The sequence below is a fragment of the Peromyscus leucopus genome, chromosome 17 (genome assembly GCF_004664715.2).
Source record: "Peromyscus leucopus breed LL Stock chromosome 17, UCI_PerLeu_2.1, whole genome shotgun sequence".
NCBI lineage: Eukaryota > Metazoa > Chordata > Mammalia > Rodentia > Cricetidae > Peromyscus > Peromyscus leucopus.
In genome coordinates, this window is record NC_051077.1 from 3,304,137 (window position 1) to 3,326,995 (window position 22,859).

Below are 22,859 nucleotides of genomic sequence, written 5' to 3' on the forward strand. Positions count from 1 at the left end.
TTACTTACCAGAGAAATATTTGCTGCCGATGAAAGGGCCTCTTTCTTCACAGTCTTTTTCTCCTCCTCGGCTTTTTTTCCTCCTAGCCAAGGGAAGAACAAGCACAAGCGGCAGGCTAGTGGGTAGGTGCTGTCTCCTTTCTCTGTGGACTTGAGTTGGTGCCTCCTGAACGAATAACGTAGCGATTTGAACAACCCTTTGAACACCATCAAGACGCTCTACTTCGTAGGTTATAAGTGAAATCATTGCTCAGCCTCTGTTTTTCTTATCTTTCTTTGGTTTATGACATCTTTTTTTTTTTTTTTCCCTTCGGAGCTGAGGATCGAACCCAGGGCAAGTGCTCTACCACTGAGCTAAATCTCCAACCCCAGGTTCATGACATCTTATTCCTCATTCATATTATGTTTGTTTGTTTTTTTAAAGTAGTTTCAAGGATTGGCCAACTGGACATGCTCCCTTCCCCTGCCTAAAAGTTAAACACATAGTTTAAAACTTTTTTTAGCGGGGAGGTCACAAGAGCGATCTTTTCATTTACTTCCTCCTTCTTGGTCTCTACTTCTTGTAGTGATTAGGCATGAATAATATGCGTCATCTTTGCCAACTCCCTGCGATGTTTATGGGGCCACAGGTGCTCTTTTCAATGCATTGTAGAATTTAAAGTGGGCTTGGCTGGTGGTGGCGCACGCCTTTAATCCCAGCACTGGGGAGGCAGAGACAGGCGGATCTCTGTGAGTTCGAGGTCAGCCAGGGCTACAGAGTGAGATCGTCTCAAAAATAAACAAACAAACAAATAAATAAATAAATAAGCAAATAAATGAATGAATGAATGAGTGAGTGAATGAATGAATGAATGAATAAATGGCTTTAAACTAAAAGGGTCTAAATTCAGTAATTTTCCCCGTTGAGACTTTTCTTTGCTTCTCATCCACCTCTTCCTCTTTAACCTACTCAAATGTACTCTTATAAAGAACTTCTACTTTGGAGGCTGAGATAGGAGAATGGGAAGCCTGAAAACAGCCTGGCTTATGTGGTAACTCAGTATTTCAAAAATGAAAAATAAGATTTTTTTTTTCTTCTTAATAAGTTTTGAGGTAAATTTTATGATTCTTGTGTTTTGTTTTTGAGATAAGGGTCTCACTACGTAGCTGTGGCTGTCCTATGATAGTCACTGTGTAGACCAGGCTAGCCTCAAACCCCCATAGCTCCACCTGCCTCTGCCTCCTGAGTGTTGGGACTAAAGGCTATGGTTTGTTTTTTTGTTTGTTTGTAGTCCAGGCTAGTCTGGAACTTCTATGTGTCCCAGGCTATCCTTAAACTCATGGCTGAGATTATAGGAATGAATCACCGTGCCTGGACAATGATGTGATCCTTATGCTGGAAGAAATGATGTTGCTGTTCTAAATGAAGAGTAGCCATGAGTTTGACTCCCAGAAAGTTTCTTCCTCAACCAAAAAAAGCCAGGGATATAGTCACCTATCTTGAATTCCAGTACTTGGGAGGCAGAGGCAGCGGGATCTCTGAGTTTGAAGCCAGATTTAGTCTCAGAGTGAGTTCTAGGACAGTGAAAGCTACACAGAGAGACCCTGGACCCTGCCTCAAAAACAAGCAACAACAACAACAACAACAAAAAAGAGAAAACATCTCTGTTTGTGTGCATTTTCCTCATTCAAATGTAAAACCGTGGTGGCTTAGTGTTTTGAGTTGACTCAGCAGTTAAGAGCACTGGCTGCTCTTCTGGAAGACCTGAGTTTGATTCCCTGCACCCACAACCATCTGTAACTCCAGTCCCAGCAGATCTGACATGCTCATCTAACTTCCACGGGCACCAGGCACACATATAGTACATATACACACCTGCAGCCAAAACACTCATACATATAAGATAAATAAATCTAAAAATTTAATGACTAATATTTTTAAAACTTGTCTTGAGATGACTGTAGATTCCAGCGCGGTTTTAAGACTAATAAAAATTAGGTGCAGTAGACCCCTCACTTGGTTTCTCCAGAGACAGCACTTTGCCTTCTGGGCTGTATATAGGCAGAACGTTGTTAGCGGTCAAATTTGGGATGTGCAGATTGCCTAGCTGTGCGAGCCCCAGGTGAGTAAGTGTGGATAAGCATCTCTGCCCTCTTCTGGTCCAGGCCTGTCTAGCTCTTGGGAACCTCTCCTACTTTTAGCAGCCGTAGCCACCTCCTCCTGCTCCTTACCCTAACAGCCATCATCTAGGTGCATCCCTATCGTGTATCATTTTGAGAACATTAAGTGGACTTTACATCGTTTTGCCATTTGGGGGATCTCTCCGGTCAGTGTTGCGATCTATCCAAGCTGTTGGATGCGGCTGTTCAATATTACAGAAAGCCAGCATGTCTTTCCATTTTATTATTATCATTATTGCTTTTTTGGGGAAATATGCTCTTCTTATGTAGTCCCTAGTGACCTTGAACTCCTGGCTTTTCTGCCTTAGCTTAGCTTCCTGAGTATTGGGATTACAAATATTCGCCATCACACCTGTTATCAAAGTGTCTTTTTAGTAATTAAAAGTAACAAACTAGAAATGTTTAGTAATTTCCTAAAATTTTTATACTATAATTTAGGCGTCCATAGGATTTTGTAGGCAGGTTTTAAAGTAAAGTAAAATGAACTTATGTAAAAGGTGTCATTTGTGTTTTAAGGGTATCTAGATAATTTCAGTTATAAGTATCTTTTATGAAAAATATTACTGTTCGCACAACTGAATCCTCAAAAAGTTGTCATAAAAATTAACTCCCTCCTATGTGAGCTGGAAGGACAGCTGATTTCAGGAACCTGGCTGAGGAAGGAAGCAGAAACGGGTGTAATATGCTATTCTCACAGAGGCTGTTTTTCTGAAGCATGAGGTCGATAAAATAATCACACTTGGAGATCTTTGTGGGGGGGGGGGCGAGTGGTGAGAAGCATAAACAAAGGATCCCAGGTCTCTGCCCTCTCTGAGAAGCCACAGTATGTCCTTCTAAAGGAGGGACTATGCCCATTGGGAGTGGGAGAAGGGTAGCTACTTCGGGAGGCCTAGAGGAGACAGATCCGGTTTATTGCCAGGAAGGAGGAAGTAGTCAGTTTGCGTTTGAACTGGTAACCCTGGTGGTAAAGTTGTGTTGACTCTGGCATGCAGTAAAGCTCCTGCAGCAGCAAGCTCTTCCTCTATGCATCCCTAGCCAGCCTGAGCAGCCACCTCCTCAAGCCCTGCTGAAATGGTTGCTTTCAATCAGAATGTGGTCTTGGTGATTTTCATTGTTATTCTGACCACAGTGGCCCTCCTCTGGTTTAACAGTGTGCTGACTAGTTTTAAGTCAACTTGACACAAGCGAAAATCACCTGAGAGAAGGGAGCCTTAATTAAGAAAATGCCTTCATAAGAGTGGGCTGTAGGAAAGCCTGTAGGAGATATTCTTAATTAGTGATTGATGGGGGAGAACCCTCTCAATATGAGTGGGGCTACCCCTGGGCTGCTGGTCCTGGGTTCTATAAGAAAGCAGGCTGAGCAAGCCATGAGGAGCAAGCCAGTAAGCAGCACCCCGCCGTGGCCTCTGCTTCAGCTCCCGCCTCCAGGTTCCTGCCCTGTTTGAGTTCCTGATTTGACTTCTTTCAGTGATGGACAGTGATTTGGAAGCACAAGCCAAATAACCCTTTCCTCTCCACAAGTTGCTTTGGCCGTGGGGTTTAAGAGAATTAACGTGGTGAATCACCTGCATGTAGCAGCCCTCACTAAATGACCAGGCTTCTAGAGTTTTAGAGTTCTCATCTTTTGTTGTTTGTTTGTTTGTTTTCTGAGACAAGGTTTCTCTGTGCAGCCCTGGCTGTCCTGGAACTCACTCTGTTGACCAGGCTGGCCTCAAACTCAGAGATCCAAGTTCTCATGTTTGTTTTTTGTTAGCCTGTCTCCATTGCCTTCCCTTCCTGGTTTTGTCGGGATGCAGTTTCTAGAAATGCCTCCTTTTATTTGTGTGGCATCTAGCCTGCTTGTCTGGAAAATCACTGGGGTGAGCAGTGAGTGGCTATGTGGTTTAGGAGGCAGGTTCCCAGGGAGGTGAAGTGCTGGCGTGTTTGTGGGTGGAGGAGGTCTTGTAGGCATGGCGTTCACCTGGAGGCTCTTCCAGAGGTCAGGTGGACTGTGTCAGTGTTATGCCGTTTCCTGTGAGCTATAAATTGTGTGAGGTGCTATGCTTTGCTTCCTCTGTGGCCAAAACTCCTTGTGACCAGGGGTTCCGTGTCCAGCCGATTCCATGGAGGACTCCTAGAGTTTAACTTACTGGACCTCTCTAATCTTTGTTTCTTCTGCGGTCTGTTTTTCAGCCTCCAAGGTCATTCTTTCTCAGTGACCATAACTGAGCGCTGCAGCCACCAGCTTTGAAGACATTACTTTCACCTGCCCTGGGCAGTGTCTTCCAGCCTCAGCCGCCGCTGGCACCAAGACCTTCCTCACACCCCAAAACTCGACATCCGAAACCAGGTTCTCTGCCTTTTTTTTTTTTCCCCCCAAACACTGATGTGTTTGTGTTAGTTGTCCCTTCAAAGGAAAAGAGAATGAGACCGAATTTCAGTGGAAATTCAGTGGTGGAAAAGGTTTGAACATTTGGTTAAGTCCTAGAGTTCCATGCCTGGTCAGACGCTTGTGAATTTTTTAAATTCTCATGTCTACTATGGCTGACGTGGGAAAAATGACAATACTCCAAAAGGTGCCTCCTGAGTGCTGGGATCAAAGCGTGCACCACCACCACCACCACCACCACCCGGTATGTGGTTCCTCTTAAGTAGAATAGTTTTTGTCTTTCACACGTGGTCAGTTTATGAAGCTATGTGTGATTTACTTACTGTTTTAGTTGTTGGGTTGTTTTGAGACAAGACATTATGTGTCTTAAGCTGGCCTTGAACTCCCAATCCAGTCTTTCTTTTTCCCTCGTCTATGTCCTGGGATGACAGGCATGTGACATGTTGTCTGGAGAGGCTATGTTTTCAACTTTTAAAATTGTCTGTAGCTGGGCGGTGGTGGCACACGCCTTTAATCCCAGCACTCGGGAGGCAGAGGCAGGCGGATCTCTGTGAGTTCGAGGCCAGCCTGGTCTACAGAGTGAGTTCCAGGACAGGCACCAAAACGACACAGAGAAACCCTATCTTGGAAATTAAATAAATAAATAAATAAATAAAATTGTCTCTAACGTCAGATGGAACTCCCTTACTCTCCACTTACGGTCCTTTAATATTCAGGATTTGGTGGCCATCCGGGTATAGTAAGTTCAGAAGTGGATGATGCAATGTCACATTTGCTTTTCAGCTGAGAATGCGTGTGTAAGATGCAGGCTGGATGTAGCGGAAGACCCCACAGGCTGCCCCGCGTCCTTGGACCATGAAGGTCCTGGATGAGAGCCTCTTCTGGATGCTGCTCCCGTTCTTCCAGCTGATAGCCAGTGCCGCCGAGCACGAGGAGGTGGCCAAACACGCCATCAAGTTGCACCGGGGGAAGGGGGCCACGGCCACTCAGAGGAAGCAGTGGGTCCTGGACAGCTGCAGGAGGCTCACGGGGCTCCTGCGTCAGAAGAACGTGGTCCTGAACAAACTGAAGAATGCCATCAGAGCGGTGGAGAGGGACGCCAGCCTGTCAGGCGAGGAGAAGCTCTTCCAGGTGCACACGTTCGAGATCTTCCAGAAAGAACTGAACGAGAGCGAGAATTCGGTCTTCCAGGCCATCTACGGACTGCAGAGAGCCCTGCAGGGGGATTACCGAGATGTGGTCAACATGAAAGAGAGCAGCAAGCAGCGGCTGGAGGCTTTGCGGGAGGCCGCCATTAAGGTCAGCCGCTGCCGCCGGTCTGCGGGGATCTGTCGGGATGGGAGTTGGGGCTGAGGTGACACACACAATTAAGAAGGCTGGCCGGAGGGAGTACCTTCCTCGAAGCCTGTGTGTTCCAGTCGTTGCTTCTAGGAGGCTCCCAGCCGTGTCATGTAAATCCTCGTGCTCAACTCAAACTGACTAGGGTTGGCTTGTGCTCTACCTGTGAACTCAGAAAGTAGCGAAATATCCATGTGGATCTGTGCGCAGCACATGGTTCCGTGTTAGCCCAGAGCAGGCCGGTTTGCTATGTTTCCAAGTAGCTCCCCCCAAAAGTTTAGGATGCTTGACTCCCTCTGCTGGTTAGAGTTAGAATTGCACCTGCACAAATGGCCCATTGACCCAGAAAACGTGTAGATCTAATCCAGATCAGAGCCTTTAGTGGATGTGAGGAAGTCATGACCTGGTGTGACCCTTACCAAAGCCTCATTTCTTACAAATCATTAGGAAGAGACAGAGTATGTGGAACTTCTTGCTGCCGAAAAACACCAAGTGGAAGCCCTTAAAAACATGCAGCATCGAAACAAGAGTCTGTCCATGCTTGACGAGATCCTCGAAGACGTGAGGAAGGCTGCCGACCGTTTGGAGGAGGAGATAGAGGAGCATGCCTTCGATGACAATAAATCAGTAAGCAGCGCTCCCGAGTGACACTTCCACCTGCTGAGCCATTATGAGGAGCATGGGCCCCGACATGCTCGAGGTGTTCACTTGTGTGTCTTAGGGAAGCTGAGACTGAGGACAGGCTAAAACACTTCTGCGCCACGTCAGAATTAATATGACGTGTCCTCAGAAGTGAGCTAGCTTTCTGCTTTCTCTCGTAACAGTCACACTCATTCCTGTATAAACGGCTTGTCTCGGGCCCTAGCTTTGCCACTCAGCTTGGGTTGGGACTCTAGACTCAGGGTTTTGGGTGGTTGAGTTTTAATGCTTATCTACTGGGGCGTCTGTTAAATTCTGCAAAAGACCAGCTTATAGCAGAAATAGGATTCCGGCTTCTCATTTGTCCTATGTTGAGATCGTAAGGGAAAATTCATACTGTTGTCAAGAATGGTGGGTCTTGGGTGGACCCATAAACGGTTATGGAGTAAAAACAAATCAGTAGGGGCTGGAGAGATGGCTCAGAGGTTAAGAGCACCGACTGCTCTTCCAGAGGTCATGAGTTCAATTCCCAGCAACCACATGGTGGCTCACAACCATCTGTAATGAGATCTGGCGCCCTCTTCTGTATACATAATAAATAAATAAATCTTTAAAAAAAACAAAAACAAAAAAACAAATCAGTAAATGCAGACATGTGTGGGGAGAATAGAAAACAGGGAAGGAAAGGGGCGCTTAATTCTTTCTGGGTTCGGAGAAAAGCTCCTAGTTATTTCTAAAGCTATAAACATTTGAAAGAATATACCATAAGTAAATTAGATGTTTGGAAGTAGCATAAGCCCTAATATTTTTACCCCTAAATTCTTTAGTTGAAAAATTCTCTGATTCTGGCCAGTGGATACTATTGGGTTGGTTTGTTTTGTTTGTTGGAAGTACTGGGTATTGAACCCAGGGCTGTGCACGTTGCTGGAAAAGTGCCATACCACTGGATTACACACCCAGCCTTCTTTCCACTTTTAGTTATTACGAGAGGGGATCTTGCTAGATTGCCTCTGCTACCCTTGAATTCATTCTGGAGCCTAGGGAGGTCTTGAACTTGGGATCCTTGTGCCTTACCTTCATGAGCTGGGATTCCAGACCCTGGCCCCAGACTTAACATTACTGATCTTTTTTGTCACAGAACACTGAAACGCTTCAGTTACTCTTTCAGATTCTTTTTTGTTGTTGTTGTTGTTGTTTTGTTTTTTGAGGGGTAAGGTTTCTCTGTGTAACTTTAGAGCCTGTCCTGGAACTCCCTCTGTAGCCTAGGCTGGCCTGGAACTCACAGAGATCCTCCTGCCTCTACCTCCCAAGTGCAGGGATTAAAGGTGTACGCCACCACCACCTGGCTACAGTCCTGATTCTTTAAATGCTGGTGTGAACACATTTAGTTCTAATTGTGTAACATTGGTTTCTCTTCCAGGTCAAAGGGGTCAACTTCGAGGCTGTTCTGAGAGTGGAGGAAGAGGAGGCCAGTTCCAAGCAGAACATCACAAAGCGGGAAGTGGAGGATGGCCTGGGTCTCAGCATGCTTATCGACTCCCAGAACAACCAGTACATTCTGACCAAGCCCCGAGACTCCACCATCCCTCGTGCGGACCACCACTTCATAAAGGCAAGCCGTGCCCATCAGCCTGGGGCTGGCCCGCAAGGTTGAGCTGCCTCCGGCCCCATGCCAGCCTTCTGGCTGTCAGAGGCTCCACTGGGACATTCCCGTCTCTTCCTTCAGAAGCCTTTCTGGTCTTGTTTCTTTTTGGTGAGATGGACTCTTTCGCTCTGGAGCCCGGGCTGGCCTGGAGCTCACTAGGTAGTGCAGTTTGGCCCTGAATTCCCGGCAGTCCTCCTGCCTTAGCCTCCAGAGTGCAGGCATCACAGGAGACAGCACCACGTTTGACTTCTAAACGGCCTCTCTTGATGGGCAGAGAAGACAGGATGCCCAGGGGCTCCTCCCTGGTGCTGATTCTCACTGGAGAACCAAGCGCATGTCGGGTGCTGCTGTCCATGGTTGTGACAGAATGGCCTACAGAGCCAACTCTGTAGCTGACATCGTCAGTACCCTCCCTGGAGGTCGGGGCTCCTCTGAAGAGTTCTCTTCCCCTCCTTTTGTGATGAGTACATAATCTCTATGAAATATTGGAGACTGGATAAATACCCCGTCTCACTCGCCCGGGGGGTTTCAGCACCGTACTGGATCTTACTGCATCAGTTACTGAGTGGTGAGAAATCCAACAGTGAAGGTACCATGGATTAATGTGTGAACTCTTAGGGCCCTGGAACCAAAACACTCAATGCAATTCAAGCAGTCACGGGTCGTGGAATGTCCTTTAGAGAGCTTGAGCAAGGAGACAAACCCTTTCAGAACTGGACTTCATCTCTTAGAACACAGTTTAGGGGCCTCAGCCTCTGTGTGAGACATAGCAGTAGTGAGCATTAGCCCCTGATTTTCATCACTTGCTTTTTAGTCTCACGAGATGAGGTGAAGTCGAGGACCTCCGTCCCCTTCCGCCCTCACAGGCAGCCGCTCTTACTGTTTTTCCTTTCTGTGTTAGGACATCGTGACCATAGGAATGTTGTCCCTACCTTGCGGCTGGCTGTGCACAACAATTGGATTGCCCACGATGTTTGGGTATATAATCTGTGGTGTGCTCCTGGGGCCCTCCGGGCTGAACAGTATTAAGGTAAGCATAATTCTCACTGTCTTAGTGTCTAACAAGATGGAACCCAAACATGAACGGACACTAACAAATCTGAGCTTGAGTCAGTGAAGAGACCAGGCAGAGAGAGACCCTTGGTGCATTTTTTTAATCCATGGGAATATTGCATTTCTTAATGCAAGGTGGATTGATGACAGGCTATCTGTCTCTTTAAATTATATTACTATTAAAAATTGCATTTCTGGTGATATGATGGCCTGGATTGTCCAGACCAACATTCAGACAACAATAAGTCAGCTGTAAATGTTGGTCTTAGTATAATTTTATGTAGTTCCTGTGGTTTGGGGGAGCTGACAGAAGTCCTAGTCTCAGGAGACAGTAGAGCTCAAGCCGTCTGTGGGGCAGGGTGATGATCCCTGTCATAAGGAAAGAAACACATTCCGGCAGGAACGAAAGGGTTCCTGGGCATTTTTGAGTTCGTCACTTAAGCATACAGTGGGAAAGGGGCTCAGAGTGGGTGCTGTGAGTTCCTGGTGGAGGGACTCACCCAGGAGAGCACAGGACCAACCTCAGAAGCCTCCTCAGAACCCTCCTCATTCCACTGAGACCCCCTAAGGGAATGGAAGGAAGCAGTGTGCAGGGACCAGAAGCTACTCTAGTTCACAGTCCTTGGACCAGCTCAGAAGAGCTCCGTGACTTCCCCAGGCCGAAGTCCGACAACCACGGGAGACGCATCATCTTTTTTTTTTGTTGTTGTTGTTGTTTTTCAAGATAGGGTTTCTCCATATAGTTTTGCTGCCTGTCCTAGAGTTTGCTCTGTAGTTCAGCCTGGCCTCGAACTCATAGAGATCCGCCTGCCTCTGCCTCCCGAGTGCTGGGATTAAAGGCGTGAGCCACCTGGCCAGGAGACTCATCTTAATAGCAAATGATCTCTGGCCAGAAAAAAGAGCTGTCTGCCCAGCCTGCTCAGGCTTCAAGCCTGGTGCCTTCCAGGAACAAGTTAACCTGATTCGGAGGCAGCCCTGTGTCCCGTGAGGGTCTCAAAGGCTTCACAGCGCAGTGAACTGTGCTCCAGGCTCATATTCTGCACAGATATTTCCACTGACTTAGAACAGTATAATACGATTAAGGAGAAACTCCCCTCTGCCTCACCCCTTCCCCATCCAGAGTGTAGAGGGTAAAAGCAGGCTCAAGGAGCAGAGATCACTCCCAAACAAGCTGGTAAGTCAGAATAACTGGGCCACACAGCACCAGGGTACTGCGAGCACTCAGTCCGCTGTACCACGAGAAGGTGAACGTGATTGTGAGCGAAGATCCAAGGGCATCATCCTAGCTAACAGTGGGATGTAGTCAGGAGAACCCAAACGGTAACCTTTCCCTATAGGAACTCGATAGGCTTTCAGTGTGAAGTCGAGAAACGGAGATTTAAGTGTATCGTTCTGGCATCATAGCAATGGTCTGACCAAGAGAAGGGACGAGAAATGAAAGGAAAATAGAAGTAAGGAAGCATAAAAATAAGAAGATGTCAAGGAGGTAACATCTGGCCTGACAGTAAGTGGAACGAGTTCCCGTATCGAAAGATAAACTCAACGATGGTGTCCCAACAGAAGCGTCGTAAAGCAGAGCTGTGGTGTAGGCAGAGCAGTGAGGAAGGCTGAAGGCGCACACAGACCCAGACAAGGATGCGGCACCCCCAGTCCATGCTGACTCAGGACAGCCTGGGCTCAGAACACGGCACCAACCAGTGAACACTGGAGAAAGTTAAAACCTAATATATCGTCCTGTTTCTTTTCATTTAATTTGACACTATTAAAAACAAGTGACAAATGAGTCAAGATATATTTAATGTATATAAAGATATAATATATTATATATATTATATATAATATATTATGCAAGGTTTATATAATATATATTTAATAATATATAATTTAATATATAATTTAATAATTTAATATATATAATATATATTATATAAACCTTGCATAATAAAACCTCTGGGATGTGCCAAATGTGAAAAATTCACCTCATGAGAAAAACTTCCCCGTATCCCAACAAGAAGTCAATGTGAATTGTCTTAAACTCAACTTTGGTGCCTCTTCCTTGTTCCCGGGGGTGGGGGGGGTGAAGGGGGGTGGGGGGGGAGGAGGGAGGGAGGGGGTGAGGCTGAGAAGAGGAGTGGTGAAGGCAGAAGTGGCCATATATTTGAGTCGGTGAACCCCACAGCTGCTTCTCAATAGAAACTGTAATGAAAATGAAAATAAATATTCCTCTGGCAAATCAAGAAAGTGTGTGTGTGTGTGTGTGCACGCGCACAGTCAGGAAGTCAAAAAGATTTCAGATATAAGGGAAATTCACAGAATTTATTTATTTTTAAAAACATACTGGGGGGGGGGGGCTGGGGAATATTCCTCTGTGTATCAGCACATGTTGTTTTGCTAACCTGTGCTAAGTACATAAAACATTCAATATTCTCCTTCCTTGTTTTTCAGTCTATTGTGCAGGTGGAGACATTGGGAGAATTTGGGGTCTTCTTTACCCTGTTTCTTGTTGGCTTAGAGTTTTCTCCAGAAAAGCTCAGGAAGGTAAGGACCCAACTCCTCGGCCATTGCCAGGGGGCAACTTGGTTTACTCACTTTTTTTTTTTTTTTTTTTTAAACTCACAGAGAGTCTACTTGGCTATTAAGTGGTTTTTGTTTGTTTAACTAGTTCATTAAAAATAATAATTAAAAATAAACGAATTTTAATTTAGTTTGATACTAGTTTTTTAGAAAATCAGTTTGAAAAAGTCAAAACTAATAAATGTCTCGAAACAAGGAAAACCGAACGAAACAGAACTGTTGGGGGCTGGGGAGATGGCACAGCACCTAAGAGGTGCTTGCCACCAGTCCTGACCGCCAGGGTCTGATGTCCAGGACCCACACTGTGGAAGGAGCGGATCAACTCCTGCGAGGGAGGTGTCCTCTGACCTGCGGAGGCAGGCTGTGGCACCTCCCCACCAATCAATCAGCAGATGTTGAAAGAATGTTGTAAATAATCTGAATAACTAACGGCTAAATGGCAGGCAACCTGACTGCCTGATGGAATGTTATGTAGCCACTAAACTACTACAGTGTAGAAACAGAGGAAAATGTTCGGTACAGCACTAACCTGAAGCAAAGCTGAGGGGCTGGAGAGATGGCTCAGTGGTTAAAGCCCTTCCTGCCCTTGCAGAGGACCTGCATTCTGTGCCCAGCACCCACCTCAGGTGGCTCACAGGCTTGGAATCACCTGTAACTCCACCTCCAGGAGGATCCAGCCCTGAGTGCGCCTGAACTCACGTGCACACACCCCCACACACAGACACACATAATTAAAAATAAACAAACCTTTGAAAGAAAGAAATGAAATTGTGTACATTAGTATGAACCTGTAATCCTAGCTATTTGGGAGGTTGAAACAGGAGGGTTCCAGCCTGACCTGCATGTAGTCAGACCCAATATGGAAAAAAAGACATATTGCATGATAATAGCATTGTAAAGAGGCAAGCGCACACACATGGAGACAATAGGGAATCGCCATTGTTGGACCCTTCTCTGTGTTTTCAAATTTTCTATAGTACTTCTTTTTTCAAACAACATTTCATTATTTTTTGAGGATTTTTTAAAAAATTAATTTATTTTGATCATATTCACTTCCTCACCCAATTCCTCCCAGATCTATCTCTACTTCCCTAATCCCCAACTTTGTTCTCTCTCTCTCTCTCTCTCTCTCTCTCTCTCTCTCTCTCTCATTCTTTGAGAGGTTCAAGTTTCATAGAATGTGTTTTGATCATATTTAGGCCCCCAACTCCTCCCAAATTTGGGTCTATTTTCTTTTTTAACCTATAAGGACACATTTGTGCTACCCAAATATTCTTGGGTGTATCGTCTTCTGTTGGAGTGTGGGCAGCTTACCAGGGGCCCCAGTCTTAGGAAACAACTGTCTCTCCCTCTCCCAGCAGCTAACCGCTGCCATCCGTGCCATAGCTGTGGGTGGGATTGTGTGCCCAGCTCCAGTGTCCACGCTGGGATTTGATCTGGCTTGGGCTTGCACCAGCTTTGTGCCTGCCGGCAGAGCTGCCGACCACCCACTGCCTTTGGCTCATGCGCTCTTCCCACTCCCTCTTCTACAGTGATCCCTGAGCCTTAGGAAGGAGGTGTGCTGTGTGCGTTCCTTTTAGGGCCCAGCACTCTGTGATCTTATTCTCTGCACTTTGGCGGGTTGTGGGTCTCTCCATTACTAACCATCTACCGCCAGTAGACGCTGCTCAGGTGACCTGTGGGTATAACGATAAGTCATTAGGAGTCAGTTTAATGCTATGTTCATTTAACAGCAGAATAGCAGTAGGAGATTCTCCCCTAGAGCCCATGCCCTGTCTAGCCATCGATTCTTGGCTCAGTAATGGTGCCAGGTTTGGGTTTCATCTTACGGAATAAGGGCTTGAGTCCAATCAGAAGGTGGTTGGTTACTCCATTCATGTTTATAGCGCTATTGCACCAGAGGGCACACCTTGCCAAGCCAGTCATTGTTGTGGTTTGCATGATTCACAGCTGGTTATGATGAGTGATGACTTTTCTCCTCTAGTAGCGTGCATAGCACCGTCTAGCAGTGTGAAAGCTAGCCAGTATTTTGGGTTTTTGTTGTTGTTGTTGTTGGTGGTGGTGGTTGAGAGTCCCCTGTAGACTCTTGATAGAACCTGATCTTCACTCTGTAGCTCGGGGTGGCCCTGGCATTGTGGCAGTCTGTCTGCCTCTGCCTCCCATGTACTGGAATTTAAATGTGTACCACCACTCCTAACTATCTGCCTTTTTTTTTTTTTTAAACATTGCTGCAAGCTCTGTTAATCTGTCTGATCTCACTTCCCGGGACCAACGTCTCAAGGCATGCTCCTTGAGGAGTTCTGAATTGTGTTGGTGCCATCTTCCAGAGACTTTGGTCTCTTCATGTGCTTCTTACATCATAGGCCACATATGTTAATTTCTAAACTCAAAGTTCAAAGAAAAGTAACCATTCTTCTAGATTCTAAATTTAAAAAAGCTCCATTTTTCCCTAAGCATTCTCTTGAGGAATATGGGGTAGGGAAGGAATAAGCTTGGGTGGAAGGGATTTTTAGGGTGTCCTGCTTTGTTAGAGTAAGTCAGGACCAGCCATCACAGGTGCCGTCTTGGGCAGGCTTCCTGGAAACATGTGACCTCTGTTTCCAAGTACAGAGGCTCATCTGGGATTTTATAACTAGAGATAGTTGATGCAAGCAGTGAGTGGTTCACGGATAAAGCAAGGCAGGTAAAGTTCTATAATGAGCATCAGGACCTTCAGCAGGGCTCTCATCTTCCTAGACATCAGTTGGGACATCATCTGTATGGGAGAATTTTGGTAATGTTTCTCCTGGTTTTCACAATCCATTTTTTTTTCTGTAGTGTTCAAGGGTTGATGCTGACATGATGTTCTATGACATATTACTAACATCGTGTTTGTAAGCATTGTAAAGCAGTTCTAGTTCTGATTAGCACTGCCTGGAGGCTTTGCCCTTGTGATCTAGACATGGGGAGAGCCTGAAGGACGGACTCTTGCGCTGTCACGGGAGTGTGTTGTGGGTGCTTGAGGGGGTGACGCGCCTGATAAAGGAGAAGAACGTTGGACAGGAGCCGTGCGTTGTCTGGAGTCCTTGTTGGCCTTCGTTTAGTGGTCCCACACTCACTCCTCTCTTCTCATCCGTGCTGGGTGGGAGCCCCAGACCTAGACAGTGCCTTGGCTCTGCACTTTCATCGCCAAGATGCAGCTTGTTACTGTTGCAGTTCCCGGTTTGGAGTGCAGAGGATCGGTATTGATTACCAAACCACCGTATTCAGTCCTTCATCTTCCCTGCTTTCTCAGGAAGATATAAATGACAGCCCAAAGGAAGGAAAGCGAGCACTTCACACCAGTAGGTCTCTTCCATGTAGGCAGCGTATGTTCGGTAGAAAACATCTGATAATGTTTTCCAAAACAGTAGTAATTGGGGGACACCGTCTCAGGACTGAATCCTCAGAAGGGCTGATTAGAAACAAAGTTCCTGGAATCTGGAAGAGCTTCCCAGTGTGGCAGAGAATGCAATCTCCCTGCCCTGAGTGTCCATCCCTGATGACTGCTCAGTCTGGGGTCGTGGACCTGCCAGGGTCTTGCTTTGAAATTGACTTGAATTATTCTCTTTGTTCTGAGACGCGGTCTGTAGTGAAGACTGGACTTGAGCTCAGAGATCCTCCCACCTCACCCTCCCTAGTGCCGGGGTTACCTGCCTTTGAATGTTGTTCTTTTTTTTTTTATCTTCAGTTTATCAGTTTCTACCTCTCTCCAAATAAATTATGAGTGGGGGGAGCCGGAGTTGTTTCTTCTCGTGTCTTCTTCTGCACTTGCAGCAGGTTCCTGCTGTGCCCCGGTGCTCAGCCCCTGAGCAGCTGTAGGTCCAGTGCGGCACATCCTGCCCTGTTGCCTGGTTTCAGGGTTTCAGAAGGATGTGCCTCGGGAAAGAAGAGACAGAAACCTGAGATAGCCCGTGGGGCTGGGACCCAGCTGTCTGGGGATGAGAGCTGTTGTGGGAAGTTTGCCAATAGGAGCTTCCTAGTGCTTCTTTGTGGGAATCACCTGGCGATAAAGCCCACGTGGTCTGACCCAGGGCGACCAGTAGACTGCATTTCAAATGCATCCTGGGTCCCGTGCTGACTGGGAACTTCTGACTGAACCCACTTGTACCTGAGTCTTCCCATGAGTTGTTCCCCGCCCCCCCCCCCCCCCCGGGCCCTCCACGTGCTTGTCTACTCTCGCAAGGACCCCAGATTCCTTCCGTCTCAAAGATCATTCAGTCTCACTGTTCCTCCTTCCAGATGTGGAAACTCAAGCTGTAGAACCTGTTAGGTACCTGAGTTCATGGCTAGTGACTGACAGAAGCAGTCTTAAGCTCCAGGCCCTTTAAGGGTTGGTAAGACTGTTTTAAAAAATTGCCAACCTTGCTCACAGGAGTAACTGCCACAAATTCATGAGCCTGAACAGCTGAGTGGGCTTCCTAAGTGGCTCCACGAGATGCAGCCCAGGGCACTCCTACTGTTCATGGCAGGAATGTTAAGATGTGAGTTAACTCCAGAGCACCACATAACTGCCAAGTACAGGAGCGGAGAGAAAGGCCTCTGGGCATCTGGGACCAGCCTCTGTGGGGCTGCCCATTATTGTTTGTTTTTTGCTCTTTTTGAGGGATCTGCCACCCAGCTCCCAAATAAATCACACACAGGCTTATTCTTACTTATAAATGTTTGGCCTTAGCTTGGCTTGTTTCTAGCCAGCTTTCCTTAACTTAAATTATCCTGTCTACCTTTTGCCTCTGTGCCTTTTCTGATTTTCTTTCTTTCTTTTCTTTTTTTTTTTTTTTGTTTGTTTGTTTGGTTTTTTGAGACATGGTTTCTCTGTGTAGCTTTGCGCCTTTTCCTGGAACTCACTTGGTAGCCCAGGCTGGCCTCGAACTCACAGAGATCCGCCTGGCTCTGCCTCCCGAGTGCTGGGATTAAAGGCGTGCGCCACCACCGCCCGGTCCCTTTTCTCATTTTCATACTTGTGTAAATCTTACTTGCTGTGTGTCTGGGTGGCTGGCCCCTGGAGTCCTCCTCCTTCTCTGGCTACTTCTTTCTTTTACTCCTCACAGATTTCTCTACTCTCAATCAGTCCAGGCAAGAGCAGCTTCTTGCCCAAATGGCTGGCCTGGCCACATTGAAAGCAAACTCTATAAGGAGTTTCTTCGATGTCTATCATCTCTGAAGTAAATTGATGCTGCCAGGAGCAGATGTGTCTCATTGTCATGAAAAACCTTAGGTTAACAAAACATTTTAAATGCCATATTCTGTAGGTCTTTGAAATGTTTGAAAACCATTTATCTATCTAAAATATATCCTTATATGATCTGGAAAACTTACCTAACATATACAATTTTGATTTTTATCAATGACTAACTACTAACCTATGTTCCTGATTATCCTATATACTTTATAATAATAGCTTTCAAAAACTAGAACTTGGGGCTGGAGAGATGGCTCAGAGGTTAAGAGCACTGGCTGCTCTACCAAAGGTCCTGAGTTCAATTCCCAGCAACCACATGGTGGCTCACAACCATCTGTAATGAGATCTGGTGCCCTCTTCTGGGCTGCAGGGATGCATGCAGGCAGAACACTGTATACATAATAAATAAATAAATCTTAAAAAAAAAAAAAAAACAAAAAAAAAAACAAAAAAAAAAAACTAGAACTTCACCCTACGTTACCAAATGGACTGCATAGGCACAATACCTCAAACAAAAATGGAAACATACATACAATATACTGTTACAAAAAATAACCTTAAATTTGTATCAATATACAAAAATCCTTTAAACAAGAGTAGAAACACATATACAGCATAACAAAAATAATTTTAAATTTGTATCAATATTCTATATTCCCCTAAATGATAACAAACATCCATAACCCACCAAATAACCAAAGACCACCCACACTCCCAACTCTTGGGAATGTGGGCGTAGTTTTCTCCATACTGCTTCCTGCTGTCTGTGGGTGAAGCATCTTTAGGGTACCACAGAGAAAATTTGAGATAATGACCAAGTCCTGGGAAGACTAGCAGTAACCTTTACTGATAGGTATCACCTGTCAAGATTCAAGAGGTCTCCCCTGATCAAACCTGACCCATATTAACCCTGAAGGAATCCACAGCCTCTCATCTCCTGTGGGAACAAAAATCCAAAGCATTTTTTTATTTCCATTTGACAGATCTCACTGTGTAGACCAGGCTGGCCTCAGACTCACAGAGATCCACCTGGCTCTGCCTCCTGAGTTCTGGGATTAAAAGTGTGTGCCACCGCCGCCCGGCTTTTGACTTCTTTTTTAAAGTTAAGGCATTCCTAAAGTATCTAGATTGGTTCAATTTATCAGTCCAGCTCACAACCCCATGTGTCCTAGCAGCTGTCTTTTGCTTCTCAACAGTCAAAAAATTAGAAATCAACCACAACAGCATGCAGGATCCAGACTCCCTGTGTGTTTCCCATCTCTGCATGGCTTATTCTTTTTTATATTACTTTACCTCTCTCTTTAAAGGCTTTATTTTTAAAATATTCTTTTTTTTCTATGACTCTACCCTTTTCCTTATCTTAAGCCTACGCACCTTGTTAAACACACTGTAACCTGTTTTTTTTTTTGTTGTTGTTTTGTTTTTTTTTTCTGTCTGGACCTCTTTATTGCGTATCTTTTAGCCTTTTTTTTTTTTTTTTTTTTTTTTTTTTTTTTTTTTTTTTTTTTTGGTTTTTCGAGACAGGGTTTCTCTGCGTAGCTTTGCGCCTTTCCTGGAGCTCACTTGGTAGCCCAGGCTGGCCTCGAACTCACAGAGATCCGCCTGGCTCTGCCTCCCGAGTGCTGGGATTAAAGGCGTGCGCCACCACCGCCCGGCTTCTTTTAGCCTTTTTGACTTCATGAACAAACTTTTAACTGCTAAGCAGTGGGACCTCTGCCCAAAGTATTGGCAGCTGGCTCCGCCCACTTCTCAGGTAGGGAAAGCAAAGCTGAAAGCTCATGAAGTTCATGCTGAGAACTGCATTCAACCTTCCTAGAGCTCTAAAATGCCAATGCTTATGCTGTGGCAGTGTTTTACTTAGTTTTTTGTTCCTACTCAATATACTGGCTGCTAAAGGGCTCACCCGCAGGAGGTGGAAACTCGTAAAGGAGCCGTATCCTCTTTTTTTAAGCTTTCTTAAGTCCTGCGTGGAAATTTGGACTCTACATTGGGTACCAAAATGTTGTTAGTTGCTTTCTTACACTTTGTCTCTTTAGGGGACCTGCCACTCAGCTCCCAAATAAATCACACACAGAGGCTTATTCTTAATTATAAATGCCTGACCTTAGCTTGGTTTGTTTTTTTGCCAGCTTTTCTTAACGTAAATTATCCCATCTATCTTTGGCCTCAGGGCTTTTATCTTTCTCAACTCCTGTATACCTTTTCTTTCCTTCTTAATCTGTGTCTGACTGGGTGGCTGGGTGGCTGGGTGGCTGGGTGGCTGGGTGGCTGGGTGGCTGGACCCTGAAGGCCTCCTCCTTCCTGTCTTGTTACTTGATCTTCTTTCAGATTTCTCCTTCTATGAATTCTTTCTGTGCCCGCCAGCCCCGCCTATCCTTTCTCCTGCCTTGCTATTGGCTGCTCAGCTCTTTATTAGACCATCAGGTGTTTTAGACAGGCACAGTAACCCAGCTTCACAGAGTTAAACAAATGCAACATAAACAAAAGTAACACGCCTTAAAATCATATTCTACAACAGCCCACCCCTACTCGTGAGTCTGTCTGAGCTACATAGCAAAGGAGACTAAGCAACTGTTGGACCCAGTCATCTGTCATTGACCTCTATGGTGATCACATGATCTGTATGTGGGCTTGTTTGGAAGTCTCAGAGACTTTTATTCCTGATCAGCCCGGCTGTGCATAATGGGAGGCCAGTGAGTGTTCACTCAGCTACAGTCGGGAATCTCAGGACCAGCTTAGGAGCATCTCCCCCACCTTCCCAGTTCTGGAAGAATGGCATTGTTACCCTAGGCGTAGAGTAGGGATGGAAAAGCCATTGGAGGCTAGCTCTGTATAAAGCCTCTGTTGATCTCCGCCTTACGGCTCCACATGAGGCAGAGGCAGGTAGATCTCTGTCTGGCTTCAAGGCCAGCCTGGTCTACAGAGTGAGTTCCAGGACAGCCAAGGATACACAGAAAAACCCTGTCTCAAAAAACAAACAAACAAAACAAAAAATGTCTCTGCACACACTGGAGGGGGACAGAGAAGTCGTGTGTATAAATGACCCATGGTCAGTCTTCCATATTTTGGGTTCTGCATCCATGGATTCAGCCAACTGCAAAATGAACATATGTAGAAACAAATATTTCTATACTGAATATATAATAGATTTATTTTTGTCCTTAATTCCCTAATTCATACTATATAAGCATTTGCATAGCATTTATATTGTATTTATTCTTATAAGTCATCTAGAGATGATTTAAAGGCTACAGGAAGGCATAAATATTATACATTCTAAATAGGAAGATTTGAGCTGGAGAGATGGCTCAGTGGTTAAGACCACTGGCTGCTCTTCCAGAGGACCCAGGTTCAATTCTCAGCACCCACATGTCAGCTCACAACTGTCTGTAACTCCATTCCCAAGGGGCCTGACATGCTCCTCTGGGCACGAATATGTGTACTGACAAACGTGAAGACAGAATGCCCATGCACATAAGGATAAATAAATACAATAAAAATAAAAATCACGGGAGGATTTCAGTGTCTGGTATTGGTGTGGTGTGGGGGCTATGACCAATCTCCAGGGATACTGTGAGACGACCGTACATAGTGTCTGTGTCTGAATGTGTTTTGGCCTGGGGGGTGTGTTTATTATGTTTGGGTGTATAGGCTCTGAGTCCCTTCCTGAAATATCAGTTCTCCGCTCTGTGGCTCTCGTTCGGAGACGGGCTGCTGTCCCTGGAATGTGTATGAATCTGTCTGTTCTTTTCAGGTGTGGAGGATATCTTTACAAGGACCTTGTTACATGACATTACTGATGATTGCCTTCGGCTTGTGGTGGGGACACCTTCTGCGGATCAGACCCACTCAGAGTGTCTTCATTTCCACCTGCTTGTCCTTATCAAGCACACCCCTGGTGTCCAGGTTCCTAGTGGGCAGTGCCCGGGGTGATAAAGAAGGTAGGTAATCAGCATGTTCTAAGTATGTGTGCAGTTCATGCTCATGGGCAGCTCACCTGCAGACTCGTGACTGGAGGCCTGTGAGAAGACATTGCAAATCCTCCTTCCTAGGACTGTCCAGCTGTTGATAGCTACTCTGGTACATGTTCAGCACTTCAGGGGACCAGCCTACCGCTGGGTTCAGTTTCTCCATGCTTCCGCTCCTCTGCTGGGTTAAAGGAACACCCATTGTGTGCTCACATGCTTAGTTAGCATCGTCAGAGAGCTGGAAGGAAGTCAGAGCGAGAGCAGAAGTCTCTACAGCACCACGTATGGAGGCTGTGGGGGTGGCAGCTTGTTGCAGGGCCCGTGTTACTGCTGGTTCCTTTAGTTATGGCAGTACTAGGAGCTAACACAATTGGTGGGGAGTTTTTCTGTAAACCAGAGCGCTTTCGCATCGACAGAACTACCAGCCCTTGTCCGTGGCTTGGTTTGTTCTCTGTGTGTGAACTATTGTCGTCTCTGAGTCACTGCTTGGTGTGGTGAGACCAGAGCAGCACGGGGCCGTCACAAGTGGCCTTACCATCAAGCTCTGCCTGCGTCTTTGGCAGCATTAACATTTTCATATGTGCTTGTTCACGGGGCAGTCGGTGTTTGCTTCGTGAAAGTAAAACGTAAGGCCAAAGTGTCGTGGGATCGTCACGTGGATGCCTCGAACACGTCTGGAATAGAAGGGAAAATGTAAAAAGAAAACCAAGAAGACATGGCTACCTCCTCTGATGAGACTGAGACTGTTGTGCCGGGCACCGAGAGCTGTGTGGGGGCAGTGTGTCCAGCCGCTCCCCCACCTCCTGAACTGGGGCCGGAGCTCTGGAGTCCCCTTGGAGCTGTCCCAGTACACTCCCAGTATGGCCTGGGGGAAGGGGCCTCTCACTGGAAAGGGAAAACTGCCAGCTCTCCCAGGCCTGTGGGACTCATGGGACACGGGTGTGACCCTTCCTTGGCGAGTCACCTTGCTGTCACCACCTCGGTGGCCACATCTGTGCTGATCTAGCAGAGAGACCGCTATCCCTGTGATGGAGGACTGGGGGGCACAGGCTGGGAAAGTGGGGTGAGCGATGGAGTGTGAGGTGGCCTCTGACTGATGGCCTGCACATGAAGAAATCTGCTTCTAGAAAAGATGGCTGTCAGCCTCTGTCTGTGAGTCCCTCCTTCACAAGGATGCCCACTAGACCCCAGCAGGCACGATCGAACGACTGAACATAAACGAAGACGCCACGTCTGTGGAATTGGATCAGGTACGAAAAGCTTAGAAGGGACAAGAAACATTTAGATGTGTGTAGACGAGATGGGAAGCTGGACATGTGTGTAGGAGAAGCTGTGGAAAGTGGCTGGTGGTTTTCCAGACCCGGGGAAAGACTCGAGGCTTAGATTTAATGCACAGTTCTAACACCAAATGGGAAAAATGAGAAGTTTGCCCTCCTCATGTCAGAATACAGAAGCAGCATTTCCAGTCCAAGCGGATCTCAGCACTCAACGGAAAAGACAAGTGGCTTGAAGAAATAGCACATGCCTTCTCTGTACCATGAGGTCACGTCAGGAGGTGGAGACCCTGCCGCTGCCTGGGAAATCAGCCCATGGATGCAGAAATGCAACCAGGGGTGGGACTGGCGAGGGTTTTCCAACATCCTTGTATCCCACACTATAGGATAGCAAGAGCAGAGGGTCCAGAGGGGTGGGGAGCGTGCCAGGGAGACAGCAGGAGCAGGGGATTTACAGGCTGGACCACTGGGGACTGCTTGGAAAGGAGTTGTTTTCGTTTCATTTTAAAGGTCACAGAGGTCACACCAGAACTGTAGACAAGGTCAAAGGACATGCCACTGTTAGTATGTGTGTCCGGGAGGCTGATATTCTGAGGGATGTAGAATCTGGCAAGATGTTTATAATTTAATGTGTTAGGAAG

At 46.3% G+C, this 22,859-nt stretch overlaps 1 protein-coding gene across 2 annotated transcripts in view; it reads left to right on the top strand.

Moving 5' to 3' along the window:
- Tmco3 (transmembrane and coiled-coil domains 3) overlaps positions 1-22,859 on the top strand; it is a 41,842-nt gene that overhangs the window by 921 nt on the left and 18,062 nt on the right. For both annotated transcript variants that reach the window (XM_028881261.2, XM_028881262.2), the window contains exons 2-8: positions 4,332-4,488; positions 5,311-5,826; positions 6,313-6,492; positions 7,925-8,116; positions 9,051-9,179; positions 11,648-11,740; positions 20,731-20,917. In XM_028881261.2, coding sequence (XP_028737094.1) covers positions 5,383-5,826; positions 6,313-6,492; positions 7,925-8,116; positions 9,051-9,179; positions 11,648-11,740; positions 20,731-20,917 — 1,225 coding nt within the window. In that variant the 5' untranslated portion in view covers positions 4,332-4,488; positions 5,311-5,382. The remainder of the gene's footprint in view (positions 1-4,331; positions 4,489-5,310; positions 5,827-6,312; positions 6,493-7,924; positions 8,117-9,050; positions 9,180-11,647; positions 11,741-20,730; positions 20,918-22,859) is intronic.